This window comes from Argentina silus (genome assembly GCF_951799395.1).
Source record: "Argentina silus genome assembly, chromosome: 11".
Classification (NCBI taxonomy): Eukaryota; Metazoa; Chordata; class Actinopteri; order Argentiniformes; family Argentinidae; genus Argentina; species Argentina silus.
In genome coordinates this window covers 12,159,505-12,175,792 of record NC_139665.1, presented here as the reverse complement: position 1 = coordinate 12,175,792, position 16,288 = coordinate 12,159,505, and the positions used below count along the sequence as shown (strand labels likewise).

The 16,288-nt window shown below is 46.0% G+C and overlaps 3 protein-coding genes and 1 long non-coding RNA gene across 5 annotated transcripts in view; 1 reads left to right on the top strand and 3 right to left on the bottom strand.

The window, feature by feature from the left end:
• Positions 1-1,727: 1,727 nt before the first annotated feature.
• On the bottom strand, positions 1,728-5,023 carry LOC310812383 (myosin regulatory light chain 2B, cardiac muscle isoform-like). Its single transcript, XM_083680916.1, has 6 exons — positions 4,861-5,023; positions 4,635-4,710; positions 3,931-4,035; positions 3,552-3,630; positions 3,313-3,361; positions 1,728-1,848 (listed from the first exon to the last, which is right to left on the bottom strand). The coding sequence occupies exons 1-6, from the start codon at positions 4,894-4,896 to the stop codon at positions 1,738-1,740; spliced, it is 456 nt and encodes a 151-aa protein (XP_083537042.1). The 5' UTR covers positions 4,897-5,023; the 3' UTR covers positions 1,728-1,737.
• A 2,592-nt stretch (positions 5,024-7,615) lies between these two features.
• Positions 7,616-8,859, bottom strand: LOC310812377 (alpha-(1,3)-fucosyltransferase 7-like; the record flags this gene model as incomplete). The annotated part of the gene is made up of 1 exon (XM_083680910.1): positions 7,616-8,859. The coding sequence occupies exon 1, from the start codon at positions 8,783-8,785 to the stop codon at positions 7,616-7,618; it is 1,170 nt and encodes a 389-aa protein (XP_083537036.1). The 5' UTR covers positions 8,786-8,859.
• Positions 8,860-11,530: 2,671 nt separating this feature from the next.
• LOC310812385 lies at positions 11,531-13,095 on the bottom strand. The gene is made up of 2 exons (XR_014554510.1): positions 12,958-13,095; positions 11,531-12,368 (listed from the first exon to the last, which is right to left on the bottom strand). It is a non-coding gene; the product is annotated as an uncharacterized lncRNA (long non-coding RNA).
• Positions 13,096-13,134: 39 nt separating this feature from the next.
• The window catches only part of LOC310812369 (homeobox protein cut-like 1), a 57,051-nt gene continuing 53,897 nt past the window's right edge, over positions 13,135-16,288 (top strand). For both annotated transcript variants that reach the window (XM_083680895.1, XM_083680894.1), the window contains exon 1: positions 13,135-13,243. In XM_083680895.1, the coding sequence (XP_083537021.1) occupies positions 13,181-13,243 (63 nt within the window). In that variant the 5' untranslated portion in view covers positions 13,135-13,180. The remainder of the gene's footprint in view (positions 13,244-16,288) is intronic.

The window sequence follows — 16,288 nt, the reverse complement described above, 5'->3', positions numbered from 1 at the left end:
AACGTTTCTTTTATACAGCACAGTAGCCTATCTGTTCTACTTTTTATGATGTACATTTTCCAGCATAATACGTAATTCATTGAACACATTTCTTAGAATAGATTAGATTCGATTAATCGATGTATTTTACCCTAGAGGCTAGCTAGCTACAAAAACAAATGTGTGACATCGAAGGAAAGTACAGTTAGTGTGTTTAAACTGTGTGTGATCACCAACTGTCACCTACTTTGTCATTTGCATGTTTCATTCTCTTTTGTTATATGTTGCGTGGAAGTGAATTGTATTGTACTTGTATCTTTGTTTTTCCCCTTATTAAACATGACAGTTCCAACGAATTGGCATCCATTTCTCTTGTCCTATCCTTTTGATTCACTTATGACTGGTAAGAAACAACAAGCCCTTGTAGTGCTGGTCCTGTATTGAGATGACATCATGATGCTTATGTAAAAGGCAACATTTGGTGAATCACAAATCCCTACAGATGCTACAGGATTTTTGGTATATTTTCAGCCACTAGTTCTAAAATGAGCGTTCATGAGACAAAAACAGGTCCCCATTTTACCTGATTCACTCCCATGAACAAAAGCTTGCTGGCCTTAAAGGGACAGTTCCCTTTAGAACCCGTTCATGTGCACTGGTCTGGCTAAATGGTAGCCCTGGAGCCAAGCAAAGAAAGATCCAATGAGCCTACAAATCGGTAGCGATTAGGGAATGGGATCCCTTGAAAGAAATATTTCATTTCATTTTTGGTCCGGAAAAAGTGTCTTCTAAAATGGAGTGTCCTACCTGACGGGGTGTTCTAGGGGAGGGGCCAGGGGTGTTCTAGGGGAGGGGCCAGGGGTGTTCTAGGGGAGTGGACTCACCGATTTTCACCTTTCTGTCTCTGTTGGCTGCCTTCTTGAATCGTGTGCACATGCAGAAACACAACAGCTAATGTACGACACTGCAAGTCCATTTCAGAGGGGTTATACTATTATGAGGTAGTGTTGTTGTTGGGAAATACAAACAGAATTTCGCCACTGTGGCAGATTTCCAACAAACTTACGCCATGCTCCATTAAGTAAGAAAAAGAAATCCCTTTAAATGAACATTTTCACTGATTGTCACCATGTGTGCAAATAAGGAAATAGCTTTTTTTTTAGGGAAAATAGCTTTTTATCAGACCAGGAAGTAATATGTCCAAATGATGAAATCCTGCAACACCCATTGTTCTTTGTGGTTCCCAGCCAGCCATGGAGGTGTGTCGAAGCTAAGATGCACATAAGTAAACACAAGTGATAGATGTATGCGTTAGCACGTTGCTAATGGATGTACAGTCAGACAAACCAGAAAAAAGTAGTTAATTCAGGAACGGTAAGCTCACTCCGCCCTAAAACGTGTTGTAATTTTCAAAACCATGTGATTGACCCCAAGTACATCACTGCAGGACACATTTGGAAACTGTTTTCACATACCCACACGTTTGTGAGGTGATATGGACAACCATTTTGAGGTAATAAATTGATAACATGTCCCTTTAAGTAACCGCAGATTTTATTGATTAATTCAGACTCAAATACATACAATACAACACATTTCATGTTAGACTCAGTCAGTGGTGTTATATTACATGTATTACTATATCAATTCCTACATCTTGACTTGTGCATTTTTCACCTATTTACAAACAGAAGCATCCCCTCTTCTCCTCCTCTCCTCCTCTTCCTCCTCTTCCTCCTCCGCTCCTCGAACCACCCCTCACTCCGCGTCAGGCTCCTTGTCATCTCCATGGGTGATAACATAACAGAGGTTCTTGTAGTCAAGGTTACCAGCAACATCCAGGGGGAAGTTAGTGATCATATCGGCCACCTGTGGAGGGAAACCGATACGGCACAGTCCTGTTATCTCCACTACTGCCCACAGGGGGCGCTGTCTGCTTGGTGAAGGACAAGTCCACTGAGATACGACAAGCGACATGTTTTTCAGTCTGCTCTCTCTCTCTCTCTCGTTACACCCCTTCTTCTTAACTATATAAACCATACTGTATTTCTCTCCCTTCCTTGATGCCCTTCTCCCTTTCCTTCTCTCCTTCTCTCCTTCTCTCCATCCTTGTTCCTCTCTAGGGAACAGAGATATGTTGACGTGAGACCGGCACGCAGGGCCACGGGGGAAACGCTGCCGTCCTTTTGATCATGAGCGAGATCAGACATGTCTACAGACCCCCCCTGTGTATACCCCAATGACTCATGCAGCACATACACACACACACGCACACACACACACACACACACACACACACACACACACACACACACACATGCACACACACACACACACACACACACATGCACACACACACACGTACACACACACATACACATGCACACACACACACACACACAGACGCACGCACGCACACGCACACACACACACACAGACACACACACACGCACACACACACACACGCACACCCCTCCAATCTAGCCCCAGTGGGCGTGTGGTACTGTGTTGGCCTTGCTCATACAGCGTGATGTTTGTTTGTGGTGGACGCATGGCAGGGGGTGATTTTCTCTCCTTTTCCTTTGACAGTAAGATGGATGATAGCAATCACAGGAGCTATCAGTGTGACAGACAGACAGGAGAATATAAGATATAAAGAGAGAGAGACAGACAGACAGACAGACAGACAGACAATGAGACAGAGAGACAGGGAGACAGGGAGACAGGGAGACAGACAGGAGAATATAAGATATAAAGAGAGAGAGACAGACAGACAGACAGACAGACAGACAGACAGACAATGAGACAGAGAGACGGGGAGACAGGGAGACAGGGAGACAGGGAGGAAGAGATGTTGTGCTCACTGTTCACATTAATCTATCATTTGACCTACTGTAAGTCAATATGACTCATACATATAAAGACTCTCATATATATATATATATAGAATGTGACAGATTTAACAGTGATAACCTCTTTGATCTCTCGAATAGATCTCACAAATAAAACGTATCCCTCTCCACTGTGTGCTGTTTAACAGAAACATCGGTTACTACAGCACTGTGTATTTAGCCAAAGGCTTTCTAGGTCAGGAGGGATTGTTATAGGGAAGGATCTGTGGAATACTTTGCTGTAAGCGGATCAAATGAAATGGATTTGCCTCAGGGAGCGCCTCATCCATCTTCCTCTTCTAGCTTCACTCGCCCAGTAATGTCTGGCCGACACCTCAGGGCTCTGTACGGGTGCATTCCATCGCCAAAGAGGGCGGCGATGGAGAGCATCTGAATGCACCACATCTCTCAGAAACAGAGTTACTACTGCACAGTGACTCACCTCATCCTCTGTAAACTTGTCCGCCATAGTCATGAGGTTGGATTTGATTCTGGTTGGAAGGTAAAAGAGGGACAGTATAATCCATACAGTCCATCCAGTTCAGTTCAATATAATCTTGTTTGTGTGGGAATTCAAACTATTTAACCAGAAGATCCCATTATTTTATCAGGTAATCAATAGAAATAGTCACTATCATTATCTTCTACTACTTCTTCTGTACACTGTTAAACCATACTCACTCATCTCCTTTGATGACTCCTGTTGATTCCGGGTCAAAGACCTTGAAGGCACTGAGAATGCTGTCCTCTGCGTCAGTTCCTGAATGGTGACAGAAGTACTTCCTGAGGTCATTACACTACAGAGATCAACAAGCGTTAATACAAACCAAACAATACTCAGGTCAATACTCTTAGAGAGAAGGGTTCTTCTGCTGTAGGTCGGAGAACCCTTTGAATAACCATTTCTGTTGCCATGTAGAACCGTTTCTGTGGCCCCAGAAAAGGGTTCTTTAAAGAGTTCTCCTCCAGAGACAGCTGAAGAAGAGACCCCTTTTTGGTCCTAGGAAAAGTGGGCAGAGCAGGCTGTCGTGAAAAAGGGTGAGATGGAGGACTGACAGACCTTTGAGTTTCTCTCCAAACATGCTGAGGAACACGGTGAAGTTGATGGGGCCTGAGGACTGCTTCAACATGTCATCCAGCTCTTCATTCCCAACGTTCAGGCGCCCTGATGAATCACACCAACATGGCAATGTTGATTCATGCTACTTTGGTGTTGCATTACGGATGTATTACTGCCATATGACTAATACATTACTGTACTCAAGGGGCGCTTGGATGTATAAAAGTACCACACATCAATAATACTTGGCTGTCTTCTGCTGTCACAATGGAAAAACTGTCTCTACATTATCAGATGAGAAGTAGGAACAGAAGGTCCCTCCTAAAGACCTCTTCATCCCCACTACCCCCCCGTATAAGTTCCTCTCCTGTAAAAATATAAATAAAAAAATTATAATAATAATTCTTCCTTCTTCTAGCATTGTGACTGCCAATGGCCCCTGGTCCTACCATAGGTTACTTTTTCTTATTATGACTGATGGATAGATGATTCACTACAAACAAATGTATTTGTTGGAAGTCGCTTTGGATAAAGGCGTCTGCTAAATGCCATGAATGTAAATGTAATGTAAATGAACAGTGATTACAGTATTGTCCTCAACTACGTAATTTGTTCCGCCAGACTATGACGTGAACATCTTACACACATGCTCAAATATACATATTCCATCCTTAAAACAGCGATTTATAAACACATGGTCATACCCAATGCAGCAAATGTGTCTCTCAGGTCACTCTTACAAATGATACCATCTCTGTTCTGGTCCATGATGGTGAAGGCCTGGAGTCAGAGACAGAGGTCAGCGGGACAGGCAACTGACACACCACACACACACACACACACACACACACACACACACACACACACACACACACACACACACACACACACACACACACACACACACACACACACACACACCAATCTCACCTCTTTGAACTCTTGAATCTGGCTCTGTTCAAACATGCTGAACACGTTGGAGTTGGCTCCCTCCTGCTTCTTCTTAGCCTTCTTGGGTGCCTAGAGAAGACAGGAGAGACCTCAGACAAGAGAGGAGACCCCTCAGACCGCGTGGTTCCTCAAAGCACAGCAGTCCACACCCTGACACTCCAGTTCAAACAACTCCACAAGGTCAGGAAAACATCAAGAAAGCAGGAGACATGGTTCGGTCTCAAACAATATCCTGCAGTGTACTGGAACATGGCTTTCATTTAGAAGCATTTTGGACACAAGGTACAAAACTGTCGATATATGACTGAATCTTGACTCTAAATACATTGTTATGTGTAATTCCCGGTTTAAGACACTGGCTTTAAATGCCATTGTCATAAAAAAAACATGCAAAAGAAGATTCCACACGTCCATCTGATTATTGGTTTTGCCCAATATTTATGGCAGCAAACACATCGACAATGACAATGCCTTCACCCATATACAGTCCTTTGTCATAAAGACACACGGACAACGACAAATGTACCATCACCATGGTGGGACTCGATCCTCTGACATTCTATTTCTGTGGAAACGACAATGACAAATCAAAACGAGTAAAGCAGGGAAAGAATCCTACCATTGTGATGAGCTTCTGATCCCGTTCTTGGTCTGAGCTGAATCCTTGGAGAACAATGTGTGAACGCCCACCCTCTTATACCAGCAGGCCTACCGCTGAACACCTGTTTCACCCTAACGCTGAGGACAATAAGCTGGCTAGAATAAACTGACCATGGTGGGGAGGAATGCATGACATGTAGAAGACATTCCCATCGCACAAGAGGATGTGGTAGAGACACTTGACATACAAGGAGACACTATATTAAGACCAATGCCAAGATATGCTTTATGCCAATACACAAAATGTGAATTTGAAAGGCCTCACACAATGATCCTGACATGGCATAAATCCATCTGTGTGATTGAGATGAGTAATTAGACTACAAATCCCACCGGTGCTTGTTTGTAATCTGAGGGGAAAATCATTCTCTCTGTGTGCCCAGAGACCTCTTCGTTGAAAAATGTGTTTGTTTTTCTTGATTGGGTTTTATGATGTTGTAGTAGTGTGTGTGTATTATGTATTATTGTACTGTGTATATGCAGGGCCTCCTCCTCTCAACCCTGAAACAGCTGCCCCCCCCCGGTCCCCCCCGGTCTCCCCCACATCCTCAGCTGCCCCCCCAGGTCTGTCAAAGACATAATGGAACACACCTACTAAAGAAGGACGAGCAGGACAGAATAAGTGTTTGATGTAAATATAGATTTTACAACCAAGAGTGGACATTTTAAATAATGATGCAGCTGCTAGCAGTCAGTGTGTGTGTGTGTGTGTGTGTGTGTGTGTGTGTGTGTGTGTGTGTGTGAGTGTATGAGTGTGTGTGTGTGTGTGAGTGTATGAGTGTGTGTGTGTGTGTGAGTGTATGAGTGTGTGTGTGTGTGTGTGCGCACGCGCGCGTGCGTGTGTGTGTGTGTGTATGAGTGTGTATGAGTGCGTGTCTTAAGCAGCTGCAACTTAAATCATCTACGCCTAGTTGTGTCACAGGACTGGGCAGGGCGGAGGAGAGCATGTTGTTCTTGAGGTTTTTTGGGAACATCTTATTAACACATAGGGGTCATCCAGTGTGACCCCTCCGGGGAATAGTCACGTATAAATGAAGACCTATTGCAATCTCTGTTGAATGGCTTCTTGTTGGTGCGAATAACTATTGATTCCATGAATACAAAAGCAGAGAGGAATCCAGTAGGACACCTTTGTGATGTGGTAGAACAGGAGATTAACAGCTTGAAAGTGCACCTGAAAAATCTGCAGGAATTGCGTGATGCAATCATGTCATCATGGACCAGAATCTCAAAGGAATGTTTCCATCATCTTGTGGAATCAATGCCACGAAGAACTGAGGCTGTTTTGAGAGCAATCGGAGGCCCTACCCAGTATTAGTATCATGTTCCTAATAAAGTGTTCAGTGAGTGTATAGGCAGGGGGTGGGAGCGGCCGCAGGGTCAAGGGTCAGTAGCGGTTGGGTGGGTACAGGCATGGCCCATGTATGGTCTGGGGTTGACAGCAGACGGTCAAGCCCTCTCATCTTCAAGGCTACTGTAGTTAACATAACTGAGGTCTTTAACCCCTCCGCCATGACCAAGGGGGTCAAGAGGAGTTATCTATATACCCCCCTACACGACACACACACATACACACACATTCACACACACACACACACATACACACACATACACACACATACACACACATTCACACACTCTTAAAAGTGGGGCGGTGTCTGTGAACTTTCACAGTGACAATGGGTCTTTTTATTGTTCTCAAGGACTTTATGCATTACAGCAGACAAAGACACATACACATAGACGCATCCGCGCGTACACACACGCACACACTTTACTGACGACAGCACACACTCTTATGATACACACACACTACAGATCCTTCTAGAAGAACCCATTCCTCACAGAGAGGTAACAACCGCTTGGTGAATCACAGAGACTGTAGAAAACCAACGAATAGTACAGGAGATTTCCCATAATCCAGTGTTTTCCCAACTAGAAGGTTGTAACCCACTGGGGCATGAGGCTGACTGATTGTCAACCAGTCACATCACAGTTGCCTGATAGTCTCTTAATCTTTTTTGGTCTATCAGGGGCTCAGAGGTCAGAGGTCAGGGGTCAGAGGTCAGGGCGATCAGGACTGGAACCACCCTGCCAGGTCCGTGACCTCGCTAGTCCTGCCTCTGTTGTTCTTCACCACGCGGCATGCAGCGCAGTAGTGCTCCGCCCAGAAGGTTGAAAGATGCACGCGGTACTTCCTCCTCCACGCCAGGTGGCGCTGCAGGTGGGCGGGGCTGCGGTGAAGCAGCAGCAGGTACTGGGCGAGCCCGCGGGCTGAGGGGAAGTCGTCCACGTGGATGAAGGCCTCGGGGGGCAGGAAGCGTTCGTAGTTTTCCCGCGGCGGGCCAAGCACCACCGGGACAGCGCCAGCCAACAGGGCGTTCCAGAGCTTCTCTGTGATGTAGTCTGTGTGCTGGGAGTTCTCCAGTGCCAGGTAGAACTGGTACCGCCTCACGGTCTGTACCACGCTGTCGCCGCTGTCCTCGGGCAACGGCAGCCCCGCGTGCCCGAACACGTCCACGCGCACGTAGCGGTTCAGCCGCCGGAAGAACGCCACGCGAGCCTGCGCCTCCGACCAATTACTGACCACCCAGGCTAGCAGGTGGGGTCGGAGGCGTGGCCGCAGCATCTGCGCCAGGAGGCGGCCCCCGTGAGGGCTCGGTGGGCTGGGCACCAGGCGGCCGTAAGGGACGAAGATGTGAGAGTCGGTGCGGTAGGTCATGGTGAGGTTAAACACGCCCCTGAGCCGCCGGAGGTTGCGAGTGTGCGTCGGAGATTCGAAGTTCATCCAGATCCACTTCTGATTGGCCGGCCGGGGCTCTGGTGGGAGCATGCTCAAGTTGCTCACGATCTCCCGGTGGTGGATGATCACGGCGTCGGCCCCAGGGTAAGCGCTCCGGTCTTCGGTCAGCGTGCAGCCGCGGATGCCGTAGCGCCCCTCGCAGTCCGGGAGTCTGTGATGCCCGAAGGGGCGTGTCCACACGAGCAGCGTGACGTCGCCAGGGTCGTTGCCGGCGGGGGGAAGGGGTCGGGTGTGAGGATCTAGCAGGTTGAGGAGACACACTCCGAGGAGGAAGAGGAGGCTGCAGAGAGCGGTGACGACACACACCCACCACCAGCAACAAGTGCGTCTAAAAGTCAACCGGCATAGTTTCCGTCGGTGCAGAACGTGACGCTTGTGAGCGGTGGTGGTAGAGAGACCCACTGTTATCCACCGCATAGACAATATTCCCGTTAATGCCATTAACGCTTCCCGTCGTTTTGACTAATGAATGTCACAATTAAAAATGAAACGTTGCACTCTCTCCTCGTTCCATGGGCGAACTCCTCTCCTCGTCTTCGTAATGATAGAAAATTCTTCAGCTTTGGCCGAGTGACTGTGAGAGAAACCAGTCTGGCCAGTCTCAGAGGTGACCAGTCTAGGGAGTTATTTGTAAAACAGTATAAATAACAAGTTACCACAATCCAAGAGACTGTTTTGTAAAAGTGGTGACAGTGCAATGCAAACAGATACACACATACACCGTCCTGCATGCTCAAACATTTGACGTGGCAGGCTGCGGTGGAGCTCCAGTTACCGCTGAATGGGGCTCTTTGTTAGGCCGACTGTCGGCCGGCCTGAGAAGCTCTTCCAGGACGCTGCCTGCGCGTAAACATGTTGTCCGGGCATAGCTCGAGGTACGCGGACACCGCAAGGACAAGCGCACTCCCCCTTTGGCTGTGCTATAAAGACCCATCCTTTGCCAGAGCCTATTCATCACAGGGCCCACCTTTCAATGTTGATATACGGTGTACCATAAACATTTAAATAACATTTACAGATAAGGTCAGAGAGGGAGAGGTTTGTCCTTGTTCTCCATATGGCCAACGTCACTATCAACTATCAGAGCAGCTCTCACCATCCACACAAATAGATTGAATAAATATGTTAACAAACAAGCAGGCAATAGGTTTTTTTTTCAAGCAGACAAACTGAATATGAAGTGTGTGGATAGGAGAACAATGCTGATCAGGTGTGGTGTGGTGAACTAAACTAATAAGACGTTGGTTGTATGACAGGATCCCTTATAAAGTGTACTGTAGACTACAGGTGTGATGGGAATCACTGTTGCAGTCTGGACTGGTAGGTAGGTAGGTATCAGGTAGGCCTATGGAATTAGCCAACCTAATAACTGTCCGGTTGCTCCTTCCCTAGCTAATTCAAATTACCAAAGAACTAAAAAGTGAGCTTGAAATTACTGTTATTTTGGTAGGCCTTTCCATAGCGCCCTGAATCCTGCAGCACTAACTATCGTCCACTAGGTGTCTCCCTATACAAACTTAAGGACACACGGGACAGTAGGCGCAACACTCACACACACACACACACACACACACACACACACACACACACACACACACACACACACACACACACACACACACACACACACACACACACACACACACACACACCAACAGAGAGAGGGACTGTGAGGCTGGTTGTGTAGAGCTCCAGTGGGCTACGTAAACAAACAATCAGTGTGTTGCCAGAGACGGTCTCCCTGTTCCCCGGTGTGACAAGAACAGACAAAGGAGGGGAGGAAGATAGATGAGAGATGCAGCTGTCTCCAGCGGAGTCCCCATGCCCAAAACCCATTCCCTATTCCCCAGCTCTGACAGTCACAAAGCCTGTGTGTGTGTGTGTGTGTGTGTGTGTGTGTGTGTGTGTGTGTGGTGTGTGTGTGTGTGTGTGTGGTCTGTGTGTGTGTGTGTGTGTGTGTGTGTGGTGTGTGTGTGTCTGTGCATGTGCGTTCGTGCTGCTTTACATGCGTGTTTCTTGGTGGTAATTCCCTGAAGGAGCCTTGTGTTTTCTCTGCATAATTGATCCACTCTTTTATCTGAACAGTTCTATTTTCAGCCAAACATTTCCTATCATTGCCAAGGAGAGTTTTGCATGACTGAATTAAAACATGGTGTAACCTTCTTTCTATCTCGTGGTTCGGTCATATATGATGGGATCAACATATCAAATCTGTGTGTCAAACATAGAACACAGAATAGTCTTTAATCCATATACAGTTATTGACCATGTGGCAGACCTTGTGTCCACATCCAGTATAGCATTCTGATCAATACTGCATCTCTCTCTTTCGACAGTCCAACATCACAATACACACACACACACACACACACACACACACACACATACACACACAATACATTCTTTCTACTTTTGTGCCTTCGATATTGCTCTCCTGTCTGTTCCTACAGAAAGAGATAAGCAGACTTGTAAGAGGATCTTGGATTGTGTGTTTCTGCCGATTACGTGCATGCATATATGTGTGTGTGTGTGTGTGTGTGTGTATATGTGTGTGTGTATGTGTGTGTTTTGTGTGTGTATGTGTTCTTTTTTTCTCTGCCTTCCCTCTTTTTATCCCAAGGGATGTTGATGTCTCAATTCTTCTGAGGGAGGGAGGTAGGGAGGCCCCAGAGAGTGAAAAGAGAGAGAGAGAGAGAGATCGAGAAGGATAAAAGAGAGAAAGACAGAGACAGCGCAGGGCTGAGGGGAGACCTTGAAGCTCTGAGTGTGCCTCATTCCCTGAGGCCCTAGTTGACCCCTGACCTTGATCTTGAGATCAGAGGTGACCCCCGGGGGGTCAAAGGTTGTGTGAAAGTTCCGTCACGGCGATTCACTCCACCAACGGCGGGGATGATGATGTTCTCCAGCCCGCCTGCCTGACCTGTCTCACACCATCAGCGCGGCTGCTCTCAGCCCCAGTCTCCCCCAGACCAAGCATCCATCTCTGTCCCCCCCACCGGCCAACCCCCCCGCCCACCCTCCCACCCTCCCTCCCACCCTTCAGTGAAACGAGTTATCATTAACACAATAAAGTCAACAGACATCTTTCCATTGTGGTACTCTTTGAATTCACATCAGATGTAGAGAAACGTATCATTCAAAATAACCATCAGCAGATCAAGGTTAACCAGTAAACCCCCACTGAAATCAAATCAAATCAAATTTTATTTCTCACGTACATCGCATAGAGCCATAATTGATATAGTGAAATGCTTTGGGGTCTTGCTCCTCGATCAACAGTCAACAACAATCAACAACACAATATAATATAGTAATAATCCTGCTTGTGGTTGTCATGTTTATCAGGCCACCTTGACGTCAGTTAGCAAACACAATAGCGTGTCATGTTCCCCTTTCCTGTTGCTCCTTTATGATGTGAAGAACAGCAGATATGTGTGTGGTGTGGAGGAGAGAAAGCTGTTGGACTGCTGGTGTTCTGTCAGACCTGTCTTTCTGGTTTGATAGGAAGCATCTCCTTTCCGCCCCACCCAGGCCAAGCCTTGATGTACAGGACACGATAAGCAGCCTACTGTACAATACATATGTTTTACACATGTTACATAAACCCTAAGTCCCTATAGGTGCATAGCCATTGTGTGTCGGGGCATAGACATAATTCACAATGACTATGAATACAAACCTAGGGATGTAATTGTGTAATCAACCAAAAAGTGAAGTCGTTAAAGGTAGACTCTGGGATATGATGAGAGGGCAACGCTGCCAGAGACTTTCAAAAAACGGAGCTGCAACAGACTAGAGAATAGAGCGTGTTGCGACAGAGTGAAAATCCAAAGTAAAAATCCAAAATCTAATCCAAACCAAAGATATTTCAGAGAGAGAGAAGATTACACTGTAGAGCTGAATGCGGTTGGCACATGTGCTCTGCCATCTTATGTTGGAGGGGCAGGGAAACGAGTGGACGCTCTCGTTCACAACAATATCTTCGATGAAAGTTGCTCTGTTGACATCATATCCTGGAATCTGCCTTTAAGCAATAAACAAAAGCACAACAAATAATCAACAACATGTAACTAAAGGGGGCTGGGTAGTATTAGTTTGATTCTGTTATGAATCCTGGTTCTATCGGGCTATATAGGATAGGCTATATAGCATTAGCCACACTTGATGTATAGGCTGTGAAAGAATAAAATGTCTTTGATTAGAATACAAAAGAAAGCAAGAAATCTAATTTGGAAGCCTAAAAGCTGGACGGACTGAAGGCACATTAGGGGCACTAAGGAAAGCCTTGTTAGCCTCCAGGGTTGACAGATGGAGGGCCTCCACACAACCAACTCAACTGTAAGATGCAATCACGGCTCTGGTCGACCAAATTGTTTGAAATTGCAAACAATAGTTCAAGGCAACAATGCACAATGTGTATTACAGACATAGTGGCGTCCTGAAAATTAGATTTGTTTGTGTGTGTGTGTGTGTGTGTGTCTGTGTGTGTGACAGTGTGTGTACGTGTGCTCTGTATACCTAGCAACAGGGGGAACAATATGCTTAGGATAGGAAGGCTTGACTGGTGGTACATAAACTCCGTGACCCATGTCAAAATCTACTCCAGGATTTACCCGTTAAAAAAAGGACCCGCTGCCGTTCAGAAACTCTGCTCCGTGGCACTCTTCAATCCAGCAGGCTCCCTGTTCAATAACTCCATTCCGCAGCCTTGGTCAATCTGCGAACACCGTGTTCGATAGATCCGCTCCGTGTTTTCTACGCGTCCTCCTCTCTTCCACTGAACTCCAACCCTCGCGTTAGCGATCAGCTCCTCATTCCGTTTCAATATGTCTCAAGATGGCGGCCAATGCAGGATCGATGTTTCAATATTGGAAGCACTTTGATTTACAACAACTGCAGGTAAGCCCTTTCTCCGTTTAAGTTGCGTTTACCTCACTGTCTAAGTCGGACGCCGAGTGCGTTGTGTGGACTGTGTTTTGCAAATGAAGAGTGTTTCCGTCGGTGTTCTTCTACCGCTTTTGAGAGTCCTCTTCTGGCATTGATGAAAGTGGGTCTCTCGTTGATCAGAAATTGATCCTCTTTGTTCAATTCCCATTGATCGCACGGCTAATGCCGTGGGGGGGCTGTTCTCCGTCTCAGGCGGATCCACATACCCTGTAAACACACCGTCATGTCTCCTCGTCAACTTTAGCGGATGGAGTAACTAGCGTTTTGGTTGAATTGTTTTGGATGAATAAAGTGCGTCTGTACGGCGGCGCTGGTGGTGTCAGTGACACTGACAGAAGCTTGATTATGGCTAGCTGTCAAGTTCGGACCTGCTTTGTTTTGACAGGAACTTTAAAAAAAACAATAAAAAAAAAACATTGTGTGTTTTCCGTTAGCATGTTAGCATTTGAAAGTCGTCGTATTATGCACGTCTTTAGCCGTTTAAAGCCAATGATGAGCAGCCCGACGTGTATTGCTGGTCTCTGGAGTCTCCCAGCCCGGACAGGGAGCCTGCAGTGCCACGTTTGGGCTGTTCTGTAACTAGACTACAGCTCGTATCCGCCATTGCATGGACATTTGTTATGAAAAGTGCAACAGCGAATTTTGCTAGCTGCCCTCCGAGCTGGTTTGTGAAGTAGACCGACTCCGATGTACCTCATTTCAGGGAGCCCGTCGAAATGTTGTTGAGATCTAGAGAGAGAGAGACCGTATAGCCAACTCTCCATCATCGGTTCCCATCTATAACTAGCCGTAGCTACTACTAGTTACTCCTGAACGCAGTCAACTAGTAGGCCCCAATGCGATGGGAGCTGATGGGGGGGCTGGAGAGAAACGGGACGAGACCTTATTAGTGATATCTTGTATTTCCTCGTAGGTTTCTTGTTTGTTTGCATTGCTTATTGTAAGTGGGAAAACGTCTGCCACAGTCGCGTTGCTAATGAGTGTATTCTGCAATTACATCTTCTGGCCTCACATGTCATGAGATCTCAATGTATTACCAAATCATTTACATTCTTTGCAGAGGTGGGTTAGGGTTAGTTTTTTTTTTTTTTTTTTAAATACAGTAGTATGTAGGCTACTTGGGAGTATGGGCACGGTACTTACTGTGTGTTCTTTGTTGCTTGTGATTCGCAGGTAAGAGAAAATCTCTATCTGATCTTTAATAGGTTGACTGCCAGTGCGTCACACTGCCCAGACAAGGCAAATTATGCTTCACATAAGTTTATGATAAGGCCCTGGGTGATTATGGCAAAGACCCATCAGAAGCTATTAGTCAGGACAGTGTATCTGAGCGTGTGCAGGGCCGCGGGTCTGTCTGAAGGATAGGAATCAGCCAGGGCTGTGTGTGTTTGTGTGTGTGCGTGCGTGTGCGCGTGGTGCTCAGAACATTCACTGTCTTATTATTGATGACATGTTATTTACTCGCCCTCCCACAGAGAGGCTCCCGGAGGAATGCCTTCAGAGAAACATTGCTGCTTTTTTTCCCTTGTTCTTCTTCTCTGATCAGACTCAGACTTGTATGATCAGATGTATTCAGACACGTCAGTCCTTCACAATCTGGTTAGCTGCCTCCCCCTGAAGAGATGGCTTTGTGGTAGTGGAGGCTGCGAGTTTGGATGGTGGGGTTGTTTGATCATGAAAGTCCTATAGCCGTAACCTGCAGTCTGATGTCTAGGCTACATGGCGTGTGTTCAGTTAGGCCTGGGCCTAAAATTCATATGTCGATATTTACAGACTTTTGGGCGATACTTACTTGATAAAACAGGCCTGTATCTCAGTGTTCCTTGTCTTTTTCTCTGTAGCAAGTATGAGGCTCAACAAAGTTCAAATACACGTCTTATTCAAAGAAACAGTCGACATTAACAATGTTCATTTCTATTTGTTTTGATGGAACACGGCAGCAGATTTTTTTTGCCTGAAATAAGGACAATTATACAGTTTATTTCTGAGGCTAACCTACCTTGTTTAGAGTTTTGCAATATAGATGGCTGAAGTTTTTTTTTTTAGAACTTTCTAATTTAATATAAAAGTAAATAAAGTTAAATGTATGTGTCAGTTATGCCTAGGTCCTTATTACGAACAAAAACCAAAACAAAATCCTGACAGCAGACTATAAGCAAAAGCTGTGAAAAGACAAAACATCGTTTTGAAATAGTTTTTTGTGCCAAGAAGATCTGCAAGACTTATCTGTGTACAAGTCGGCTATTCTTCCCTGCTCTCTGGTTTCTCCTGCTAACAGCAGTCAAGCAATGCTCCTTTGAAAAGTTGTGGTTGTGTGGCGTGTGGCCACCTTTCCAGGACGCAAGAGGACAGAAGAGGTTGAAAGGTCGGTGTTGCCAGACTCTGCGGTCAGGACATGACGGGGCTTATGTAGCAGGTCTATGAGCTATTACAAAGGCATAAGCTAAATGCTTAGGATGAATGAAAAGTGATAACTCGATAACTCACAAAACAGCCCATGGCCAATTCGTGCATTTAAACTTGATATGAGTTTATATACATATGTATATGTTCACGGCTTATACAAGTTTGCCTGCTTATGCCTTTTATCAAACCCAGAAGAAAAACAGGCCTAGTGACGAACCCATTTGATCTGTCGGGTCTTATGTCCTCTGTGGAAAAACTGCCACAGGACATAGATTGCTAGTTTGTCTGTCTGCCTCCCCATAAACAGGAGTGTTGGCCTACTACAGTGCTTTTAGCAGGATCTCACTGGAAAATAGATCAAAGAAAATGTCAGGGAGACAATGAATATAGATGGCGAATGTTGTAACATCCATAATCCCAGGCCATTACATCTAGGGTTGGGTTTCTTTAGAAGGTATCGCTGGCTACATAAGGGGATCGACATCGAGCCTTGGTTGGGTAGTCCCATGTTGTTTGCGTTTTGATGCAGCATGTATGTGGAACTGAGGGTTAGGGTTAGAGGTCTGTCAAACAAGTACCAGGGATATATCT

Excerpts from the sequence above, each read along its gene's own strand:
- LOC310812383 (XM_083680916.1), bottom strand. The coding sequence starts at position 4,896 with ATGTTTGAACAGAGCCAGATTCAAGAGTTCAAAGAG. Across the intron at positions 4,711-4,860 it reads AGATTCAAGAGTTCAAAGAG|GCCTTCACCATCATGGACCA; the intron begins GTGAGATTGGTG and ends CTCTGACTCCAG. Across the intron at positions 3,631-3,930 it reads GTTTGGAGAGAAACTCAAAG|GAACTGACGCAGAGGACAGC; the intron begins GTCTGTCAGTCC and ends GTCACCATTCAG.